Raw genomic sequence first — 11,150 nt, 5'->3', positions numbered from 1 at the left:
GAAATCAAGTTTAATTTTTTCATTGAGAATGAGTGTAGCGACAAGTTTAATATTGACAGGCATAGGTGGTTTTTTTTACAAATATGATAACTCTCAAAGTTATGAATTAGATCCAAATATTTACCTATCGGTGTATGAATATCGAGAAAAAGTAATCATTCCAAAAATATCTAATGTACAAGAAGAGTTCACAATTGCAATTGTTAATTTTTTTCAAGGTCTATTCAACAACCAACCCTTTGTATACCCTTTAAGAGGGTTTTTGGAATTATTATACTATCCAGATAAATATTTGTATAGTTCAATTAATACCTTTTTGTTTTATTTGATAAGTTATACAATTATTACCGTTTTATATTGGGTGACTTTGACACCACTTTATGTTGGATTTTTTTTTGTCTTGGGTCCATTGGGAGTCCTTTTAGCTTTAGTACAAACTTTCTTACATGCAAATATTCTAACTATGATGTTCATGAGACTATCACATTTTGCAAATAATATAGTTAAAAGTTGTTTAGATATCGATTCAACAGGTACTTTACCAACCACATCAATTAAATATTATGTTCCAATTAGTTGCACCTATTTTTGGGCTCTTTATTTACCTATAAAAATTTTAAAATATTTTTTGGCTGTACTTATTCTATTAATTTTATTAACCATTTCTGCAATGCCAATTATTGGACCAGTTTTATTCCATTGTTTAATCTCTCCATTTATTACCAAAATTTACATCTCGAAGACTTTAAAACTGAAACAATTAGATAACCAGGAAAGATTACATTATTTTGCACAGTACTTTGGAGCTTATACATCATTTGGTTTAGTAGCCGCATTATTAGAGACAATCCCAATCCTTTCTGGTATTATTCTTTCAACTAATGTTATAGGAACTACTTTATTAGCTGTAGAAACTATTCTAGTGACTAACGAAACAGAGGAATCCGACGAATTGCCTCTCCAAGGAAGAAATCACACTACTACATCTACTACAGACTTGTTGCCTGAATTGTGCCGGTCAAGTCTAGATGGAAATATTACTGAATTACCAGAAATATGTCTTACAAGTGAGCCACCTAGTAATAATTTAATTTCTGGGATGTCTCCAAATATTAACAGCAGAAGTGGTATTTTACTCTCTGGTCTCTGTAAGACTAGTGAAATCCCAAGCATAAATCTAAATAATGCTACTAATAATACTACTAGTAATAATGCTTTACAACCATCTGTGAACGAACTAGAAGATTATATTAGCTAAAATCATTCAAATAAGAGGTATATATACACATGAATATCATAACGGTATGTCAAATTTTAAATTAAATTATATAAAATAGAGTATATACGAATGTGTTCCAATCTAATAAATGTAGGATGATTTCTTTTGCTTATACTTCTTGTATGCGACAACAAAAATCATGAAATAAAAAATTACATTAATATCGATCAAAGGTACAAAACAAGGAACAATTTGAATATCTTGCTTTGTTAAGGAGTAAATCACTTGAACCCTCCTACCTGTTAAAAAAAAAAGTGTGTGACATAATAAATATTACCAGTGTAGTAATATGTGCAATATTTATAAGGGTAGAAAATAACTTTTTGTTAAAATCTTGAATGTTATTATTGATAGTGGTATCTCATTATTGCTATATTTTGTTAGCCCAATAATCCCAATCCCATATATTTATATCTTTTTTATCATCACTTGTATCATTAGTCATTGTTGTCGTGGCCGGACCAGATGTAATTGTCGAGGCAAAATTTATACCAGCGGCATCCTTTTTCATTTTGCCCTCTGCTGCAACATATGTATCCTCTGGGGAATCAAACTTAATACGTTTAGATTCACTCATTATGGACGGCGAATCATTTGCGTTAGATTTTATACTGTCTGGAGTTAAGTTCATCTCATCGAGTTTCCTCTTCTTAGTGTTACAATTGGCAATGTTGGATGGTGTATTGATAAAAGCTAAATCGTTCAATTTCTCACAGATATTATTCTCCAAGCCATTGAAGATAGATGAGATACTTCCTAAATTAATGCCATAATTTCTGACTTCTTTTTGTTCAGACATATATTTGGACTTCATAACCAATTTATTACCATCTACTATGCTTACATTGACAGGATCACGTTCCCTAGCACGTTGTGCCACTTTTGTTAATTTCTTTTTCTTACCTGTTCGATTAGTTATATCTATAAAATCCTGAGAAAACTTGATTTGCGGCTCATACTCATCATCTTTCAAACCAAGGGTATCCGAGAGAGTACTTAAGAATAAATCTATTGGAGATGATTGGAATACTTCTTGTCTGTGCTTGAATCTTGATGCAATCTCTGTCTTTTTAACATTCAGTGATTGTAATTCATCTTCTTCCTTTTTAAACACTGGATTAATTTCACCACTGCTGGCTGAAAGTTGGTCATTACCAACCAATTGAGGAGTTACTCTTGCACTAACATTTGCCAATCTTGGGGTTGGTACGTTAGATAAAGACTTTACATTACGAGATGATGTTGATGTAGATGGTGAAGGTTTTTTGCTATTATTACCTTTACCTGTAGCACCATTAGAGGTAGCTGTCTTTTCACGAGATGGCGAAACTTTAGTAGAAGTTGGAACACTTGCGTTTCTTGAGTTACCTTTCATTATATCTGGAGTTCCATTCGCAGTTATAAATTGGTTCCCGTTCGCTTGCGAAATCATACTATCATTTTCACCAGATATCACAGCATTTGGTGGGATGGATACAGAAGGTTGTCTACCGTTAAGCTTAACGTTCATTGCGTTCGCATTTGGCATAGCACCATTCATTTGCACAAAATTATTATTCATCTGTGGCGTATTAGCGTTACTATTATTCAGCTGTTGCTGTTGTTGCCATTGCATTTGTTGCTGTTGCTGTTGCTGTAATTGTCTGTTCTGTAATTGAGTACGTTGATTTGGCCTCATCCGTTGATCTTGAGCTTGAGCTTGAGTCATGTTAGCATTGTTTTGAACAGGCGTTGGAATACTATTGATAGGAGTATTATTACCAGTTGGGGGTTGTTGGTCTTGTTGTTGCTGTTGTTTCTGTCTTATTAATTGTTGTTGTTGTTGAATCAATTGTTGTCTTCTTAGAATCTGAATCTTCATACTTTCCCAATACTTTTGATATTTCATAATCAACTTGTCAACTGTATCTAACTTCACAACATATATCCCTTTGGAACATTTATCCAAAATTTCCTTTACAAATATTCTCAATTGTAATACCTCCTTCAAGAATGCTTCACTCTTCGTAAATACGTAAACTTGTGGTGCGTAATTACTAACTTGAGCGAATAATTGTTGATTCATTTGTAATTTTCTCTTAATCTCTTCTCTTTCTTGAGGGCTAATGGAATTCGTTAAATCATTCAATCTCAGAGGGGTTCTAGCGGCATCTGTTGAAATCTTCCTAACAGTATCAATATCTTGTGGTGTTGGTTGTAACAATTGTAACATCGAGGCCTTTTGAGAATTTGTCCTCTGGTGACCTTGTGATGGTGGTGCCTGTTGTTGCGGTTGCTGTGCCTGTGCCTGTTGCTGTGCCTGCATCTGTTGCTGAGAAATCGGTGTATTTCTGGCCTGTTGCGGAACATTCTGCAAATTATTCATCTGTTGCATGTTTCCCCGTGATGGTACATTATTGTTATTACCAACAGCCATATTGTTATTGTTATTGTTATTGTTACCACCAGTATTAGCTATTTCATTATTACCGTTCATATTCATATTATTTTGACCAGGTCTTGCCCCAGAGGCAGAGGCAGCAGCGGCAGCAGCAGCTTGTTGAGCCATTCTCGAGGACTGTATCTTCTTCAAAGCCTTTTGATTAATATATTTTCTAATAAAACTTTGTCTGTTTGCATCAGTCATATTTGCACCAAACTGCGTCTTTTGGAATGTCTTACATGCCTCCATGGCTTCTTGTAGCAAAGCTCGTTGTTCATCTGGTGTAAATATTTGATTAATTTGACCTAGAACATTTGGCACTTCACCTGCTCTGTTCCTAAACATTTGCTGTTGCTGTTGTCCTCCAATGGCGTTTCCATTATTATTACTATTGTTGCTAGTATTAGCATTAGCATTAGAATTAGCATTGTTGGTGTTATTGTTATTATTACCCATCTGTTGTTGCTGTTGATCCTTTTGTCTTTGTTGCATCTGTTGCTGTTGTTGCATCTGTTGCTGTTGTTGCATTTGCTGTTGCTGTTGCATCTGCTGCTGCTGCTGTTTACTTTGCTGGGTATTCATTACACTATTGGCATTCACCTGTTGGATCTTTGATTTATATAACAATTGTTGGTGTATTTTGTAAACTTCTTTAGCAATCTGCATATCATGAGGTGTCAATCTCTTTTGTTGGGCTAATTCTGTAATTTGTTGCCATGTATTAACATCTGGAGGAATGTTAGGTATCTTTTGTAACAATTCTCTTGGTATAGGAGCCACTTTCATTTGATTGATCAACTGTCTTTGTTGCGGAGTCAACTGATGTCTCTGTTGCCCCTGTCCTTGACCTTGTCCCAGACCTTGACCTTGACCTTGACCCTGACTCTGACCTTGTTGCATCTGCTGTTGCTGTTGCATTTGTTGATGATGCTGTTGTTGCCTATCTTTCAATTGTTGTTGAGCCTGTTGTCTCGCTTGCGCTTGTTGATTTAAAAACATTTGAGAATTCATATTCATAGTATTCGGCATATAATTCATGTTATTATTACTGTTGTTATTACTGTTATTGCTACCATTTGGAAAAGCACCATTAATCTGCTGTTGTTGTTGTTGTTGCGACACTTGATCATTTCCACCGCCATTATTATTATTATTACCAATATCCATATTATTGTTATTATTGGAAGAGGCTGAACTTTGAATATTTTTAGCATTAGCTAGCGATTTTTTTCTTGTATCTCTCGTATTTCTCATAGCAGTAACTTTTTCCTTCATACTATCCAAATATTCTTCCTTTGAAGAACTTTTCGCAAATAAAGCAGATTCGAAATTTTTAGCATGAACTTTCATTTTTTCTGCTGTCGCATTAGTCCCTCCATTAATCTCGTTGATATCCATCAACACTTTCAGCAATTCTGCCACATTCCGCGTTCTATCCTGAATAGAAAGACCCTCTTTACCACCTACGTTCATGGTATAATTTGTTCGTTATCAGTCCAAAGGATTTCCCAAAAAAACACACACAACTAAACAGTAAACAAACGTGTGAGGATGCTGCTAGCGGAAGAGTGAGAAATAGTAATGAGTTTTCTCTAGTTCTATTAGCCACCTGTTTCTTAGAGAGTATATGCACACACACGGGAGGTTGACGTAAAGTACAGTTTGTTCCTTCTTTTTGGCTTCTGTTTTCTGATCAGAAGTAGTGTGTGAGAGTTGATATATTCGTCTATTTTAGTTTATTTTATTTTTCTTTTTCTTTCCTCTCTCTGTATAATAGAAAAGACGAAAAAAAAAAAATTTAGAAATTACCGGAAAAGGGTGAAAAAATCAGCGAAAAATGAAAACAATGAGAACGTTTCTCTGGTAGTAATAGAACAATATATATTGATATATATTTCTTTAAGCTGTGCTAGAACTACAATGACCGACCGCCAATTGATTCAGAATGCGTGGGCTTCGTTTCGTTCTTGAATCCAGCGACAGGAGTTGTACTTGGCAGCTTAGTAATACGTCCAGTTAAGAGAAGGCTCGGGATGGGATGTGTGAGTAGTCTCGGTGTACCGTAGCTATTTCTATTGATTGTGAATGTATAAACGTGTGTGTAAGTGTATATAAGAAGAACCAGCATCTAACTGCTGAACGGAAACAGCAGATGTGACAACGGTAAAACATATTTATGTCTCGTTATCAGCTCACCTCGGCCAGGAAGTTAGCAGCAAGACAGGCAGAAAGACACATTTAGTCACCCGCAATTATTCTCTGTTTCGTGCGGTTGCTCGTGGGGGGTCCGCTCAGCCACATGGGCGGACAGCAGCTGCGCGAGGAGAGGAGAGAAGGGTTTCGTGCTGAGTGATGTGTCGGCGAATGCTACTTATTACATAATACCCATATGCTGGTGGTGGTGGCTGGGGGATGGTGATGATGATAAAACGTTTATAACTATATCTGTGTATGTGTGTATATACGATTATGTTTTGTAGATGATGTCCTCGAGGATGCCGTTGATCTTGCTCTCTGCAGCCGCCTCTTGTTGCTTGCTTTCACCGTTGTCCTCGCTGACATGCATATCCAATGCTAGTTTATTCTTGGCCAATTGATGGATTTGCTCCTCGATGGAGTCTTGACTGATCAATGTAGATACATACACCTCCTTCGTTTGGCCGACACGGTGCGATCTATCGGCAGCCTGTCTGTCGTCATGCGGATTGAAACTTTGATCGAATATCACAACATGATTGGCACACACTAAATTGATACCAAACCCACCTGCTTTTGTAGACAGCAGAAACACAGGGATGCTGTTGTCCTCATAGAAGGTATCGATTAACGACTGTCTTTCGTTGACTTGTGTGGACCCGTCAAGTCTTAGAAACTTATAACCCATAGTACTCAATACAGGCTCCAATATATCTAACACTTGAGTAAACAATGAAAAGATTAGTATCTTCTCTTTCTTATTGTCAATGACATCCTTCAATATTTGTTCCAATTTATCAACCTTACCACTCTGCATCCATTCATTATTCTTTAATGCATATTTGCCTAAGGTTCGAGGGAAATTCCCACATAGTTTATGCAATTCGAAATCCGTCATATAGCTCATATCTTCTTGGATATACTGCTTGTTACCGTCCATACTATATGCCGGCTCACTAAGGATAGCCGTACTCATGGCATCGATGGTCTTATTGTCATATATCTCGCGGAACAGCAATGGATGGATAGAGGCCTTTCTCAATGTCATAATTAGATTCTTGGAGTCCATGTTGGCTTTATCATCGCTGGTCACAGTACCATTCGCGACTTTTTCACGATATTGCTTAGCATTGGTGATGGCTCGATCGTAGATCTTTCGTTGGACGTCGTTCAATTCACACATCACTATCTTATTATGTTTCTTAGGTAAATGACGTAACACTTGGTCTTTGTGTCTACGTAGAATGAACGGCTTCATCATGGTCTTCGCACGCTCAATGGCTTCTTGTACCAATAAAGGATTATGATCGTCACTGCCATCAGTGGTCTTCGCCCTTTGTTTGAATATGGCAGTCAATGAATCCTTCTTGGAAATGAATAATGAGGGCATGATGAATTCCAACAGAGACATCAATTCACGCAAGTTGTTCTGCAACGGGGTACCCGTCAATAACAATCTGAACTTGGCCTTTATCTTCATTAGCTTATTGAATCTTTCGGACATAGAGTTCTTCAACATGTGGCCCTCATCGTATACCACCACATTGAATCCACTGCTCTTTAAGAACGCTACGTCATATTTGTTACCGGCAGCTAAATTGTATGTGGTTACAACGACATCATATTGACCAGCGGTACGTTCCAAGTAGTCTCGAAGCTCCGCTCTCTCCTGTTGGGACCCATAGTATGGTTCCACTTTCATCGATGGACAGAACTTCTTGAATTCACGTAACCAGTTCTCTAACGTTGATGACGGCACTACGATCAAATTGGGGCCCGGTTCATTGATTTGCTTCAAATATGCAAGAAACGCAATCACTTGACACGTCTTCCCCAAACCCATATCGTCTGCAAGGATACAGGACATCCCATTATGGTAGAGTAAGTTCAACCAATTGATACCCATCTGTTGGTAATCCTTCAATTGGATATCGGACGACAGTAGACGTGGCTTACCTTTGAAATACTTCACTGGTCCCTTTCTTTGTACAGCAAGTTTCATATTACGACGATGCGCACGACTGCTCATCGTAGGACGCTTTGAATAAGCAATCTCTTCGTAGTCTTCATCCTCATCCTCAATATCCTCTTCTTCTTCTTCCTCGAGTTCGAAATCACTGTCCCCATCTGTGGCTGAGCTTTTAGGTTTTACATCCAATGCCAAACTGGAAGGCGTAGGCGTAGGAGTAACACTGGCTTCAGTTTCATCGAATTCTTCTACTATCGCTTCATTTTTAGGGTGTTTAATCTTGACCTCATCATCATCATCATCTTCTTCTTCTTCATCATCATCGTCTTTGTCATCGATAGAGATTACTGGGATACCTGCATTATCATTTGGATTGGTAGAATTAGATTCTCCGTTAGAATTCAGGTCAACACCCCATGTCTTCATTTGTTTTTCGATAGATGTCCCGTATGATGCACATGTTTTCAATAACGAATCAATAGCATTATAACCTCTAATCGATTGTTTAATCTTATCAAGAAATCTCTCGGTCTCCTTCTTTTGATTACCACGATATCCACGTTTACCTTTAGTCTTTTCTTTGCTATCTTTAGTCTTTGCGATTTCTTCCTCAGTTAAAAATTCTTGTAATACGAAATGATCCAAATTGGAAAAGGGTCTCTTGGATACGATGACTTTAGCCTTCTCAAATGTTGTATCCGCAAGATCCGCAAGATCTGATGGATCCGAAGTGTTTAAAAACTCTAAAGTCTGATCATCGATGTCGATTGCTGTAGAACTCTTATCCTCGTACTCGACATCACTACCAGATTGATCTTCGTCTACGTCAGAACCAAGATCATCAAGGTCATCTCCTTCGCTGTCATCCTTCATCAATTTTTTCACCTTGTTGTCAAGCATTTTACTCCTTGCATTATCTAATTCACTACCTCTGACCAATTTTCTCTTCTTTTTACCATCAGCTTGTTTATTGTGACGTTCAGATGATGATACCATCTTTAAACTTTTGCTGTTTTTAATCTTTGATAATAAGGAAGGATCATAAAGCATCCCATTCTTACCACGATGCACACCTGCTATATCATCATCTTCATCATAATCTTCATAATCCCCATCTTCTTCTTCACGTTTCTTATATGCTCTTTTCATTGAAGTGGAGTATCTATCAAAAATGGAACTCTTTGGTTTATTTACATTAATCTTGGTAGAAACAGATTGTTTAGACTTGGAAGAAGATATAGAGTTCAATCTAGCGGTCGATGATGCCTTGGCTTTAACCGTGGTACTCGGCGACTTCGCCCATGATGATCTTTGTTCTTGGATCCTATTGAGACGTGCTCTAGCGTTACCAATATCAGATGCATTTGATTTAAATACAGCTTGAATTAAAGTCGATGAGAAATCAGGAAATTCCTTCTGTAAAGTAGCTAAATGTTCTACCGGAGATACCGTACTCTTTGCAGTATCGTTAGACATTTGTAAATTTGGTTTATACATGAATTTATCACGCAAACTTGCAGTTTGATCTTTTGCAGTTTCTTGCCCGGATGATTTCAATGGTGACGATGAAAGAATCCTGCTGGTTGGGGAAGATGTCTCTGGAACTTGAACCTCGTCGTCGCCTGCGAAACTATCTGTCATATTACGTCACTTATAGTACTAATATCTAATAGTGTTTATTGATCTTCGAATATGCAACAGAGAAAACAGCTTTGATAAAAACCTTAACCAACTATTCTCTCTCTTTATTACTATTATATAATTCAAATATCGCTAAATCGATCGCAGTCAATGAAGTTTTCGCGTTTGCCAAATTGATTAACCTGAAATTTTTCACTTTTTTGCTTTGACTTTACAGTTACTCTCTCTCGCCTTTATGAAAGATGAAATTATTTAATTTTTTGGTTTGCGATGAGCTTCTCTTAAGAGAGTAACTGCAGGGATGACATATAAAAAGGGTGTCTGGCTATTTACATTGATGCTAATTCAATCTAGTAGCTGCAAGAAGTATATAAGTACGTACTTTCTGAACGACATTGAATGATTTGTTGGTTGGTATTCTGTGCTGGCATGTAGATAAGGCAAAAACGAAAAACTCTCTCTTTTTCTTTTGAAATATGTTGCAGGTATATGCGTTTGGATCAAATGGGAATTTCCAGTTAGGCCTAGGCCATGCTGATGATATTATCGTACCACAATTGACATTGTCTCTGGACGTCGATAAGGACGTTACTGTTAAAAAAGTAGCTTGTGGTGGTAACCACACATTATTATTGCTGAGTAACGGTAATGTGTATGAATGTGGTAGTAATGCTATGGGTCAATTATGTGATGATTCTCAGATAGAAACTGTTCCCAAATGGTCAAAATTAGATATGAATAATATTAAAGATATTGCATGCGGTTGGGAATTCACGGTTGTCCTAGATATTTTAAATAATGTTTGGATACGTGGGTACGGTCCCAAGGGAGAATTGGGTTTGGGAAGTAATACTACAAAAATAACAACTTTCCAAAAAATCATGAATGTGCCAGAAAATTCTAACTGTAAACTCTTTACCTCATTCCAGAATTGTGCTTTGTTGGTTCAAAGACCTGAGGGTGGCTCTGTGGTTTATGGATGGGGTAGTAACACAAAATGTCAGTTAATGAACCCAAAGAGTAAATCTGTCTTCACACCAACAATAATATATGAAAGCGATTCGCAACAAATTGTTCAAGTAGCTATGGGTAAAAATTTTCTCTTGTTGATCGATAATGAAGGTAGAATTGTGTCAACAAGAGGGGCCATTCCTGAAAGTTTCCAGTTGGATGAATGGAAGGATAAGAAAGGGTTAGAAGTATATACGATGTGGTCATCAATACATATTTATTATGAAAATAAGATCTATTCGTTTGGATTTGGTATTCATGGTCAGATATTCGATAATGATTATTTCCAAAGCACTGTAATGAACAAACACACTTCAAAGTTAATTGCGATTAATACAGGTAGTGAACATGGGATGTTAGTAGTACAGGATGATATAATTTCCGGGTTTACGGTATATTGCTGGGGTTGGGGTGAACATGGTAATTGTGGTAGAGTTAAAGAAGAACAGTCGGATGATAAACCGGTTATTAATGATTACTCAAATTTATCAAGCAAAGCCAATGAAATAATGCATGTTGATTCTGTTATGCCATCTACAGTGTTTGGTGGCTGTGCTAGTACATGGATAGTTAAATATGATTAAATGAAGTTACTTTTCCAGATAATATGCTATTATTTGGCTAACTAAGAA

The 11,150-nt window shown here is 36.9% G+C and overlaps 4 protein-coding genes across 4 annotated transcripts; 2 read left to right on the top strand and 2 right to left on the bottom strand.

Moving 5' to 3' along the window:
- Nucleotides 1–28: 28 nt before the first annotated feature.
- LDS1 (Lds1p) lies at nucleotides 29–1,258 on the top strand (the record flags this gene model as incomplete). The annotated part of the gene is made up of 1 exon (XM_041551219.1): nucleotides 29–1,258. One exon carries the CDS (start codon nucleotides 29–31, stop codon nucleotides 1,256–1,258), a length of 1,230 nt encoding a protein of 409 aa, XP_041407153.1.
- A 391-nt stretch (nucleotides 1,259–1,649) lies between these two features.
- Nucleotides 1,650–5,174, bottom strand: GAL11 (Gal11p; the record flags this gene model as incomplete). The annotated part of the gene is made up of 1 exon (XM_041551218.1): nucleotides 1,650–5,174. One exon carries the CDS (start codon nucleotides 5,172–5,174, stop codon nucleotides 1,650–1,652), a length of 3,525 nt encoding a protein of 1,174 aa, XP_041407152.1.
- Nucleotides 5,175–6,168: 994 nt separating this feature from the next.
- FUN30 (DNA-dependent ATPase FUN30) lies at nucleotides 6,169–9,507 on the bottom strand (the record flags this gene model as incomplete). The annotated part of the gene is made up of 1 exon (XM_041551217.1): nucleotides 6,169–9,507. One exon carries the CDS (start codon nucleotides 9,505–9,507, stop codon nucleotides 6,169–6,171), a length of 3,339 nt encoding a protein of 1,112 aa, XP_041407151.1.
- Nucleotides 9,508–9,983: 476 nt separating this feature from the next.
- Nucleotides 9,984–11,102, top strand: ATS1 (Ats1p; the record flags this gene model as incomplete). Its single annotated transcript, XM_041551216.1, has 1 exon — nucleotides 9,984–11,102. The coding sequence occupies one exon, from the start codon at nucleotides 9,984–9,986 to the stop codon at nucleotides 11,100–11,102; it is 1,119 nt and encodes a 372-aa protein (XP_041407150.1).
- Between the last annotated feature and the right edge of the window lie 48 nt (nucleotides 11,103–11,150).

This window comes from Maudiozyma barnettii (assembly GCF_903064755.1).
Source record: "Maudiozyma barnettii strain CLIB 1767 genome assembly, contig: KABA2_06, whole genome shotgun sequence".
In the NCBI taxonomy this organism is placed as follows: domain Eukaryota; kingdom Fungi; phylum Ascomycota; class Saccharomycetes; order Saccharomycetales; family Saccharomycetaceae; genus Maudiozyma; species Maudiozyma barnettii.
Note: the sequence above shows the minus strand (reverse complement) of the source record. Positions and strands in the feature narration are given on the sequence as shown.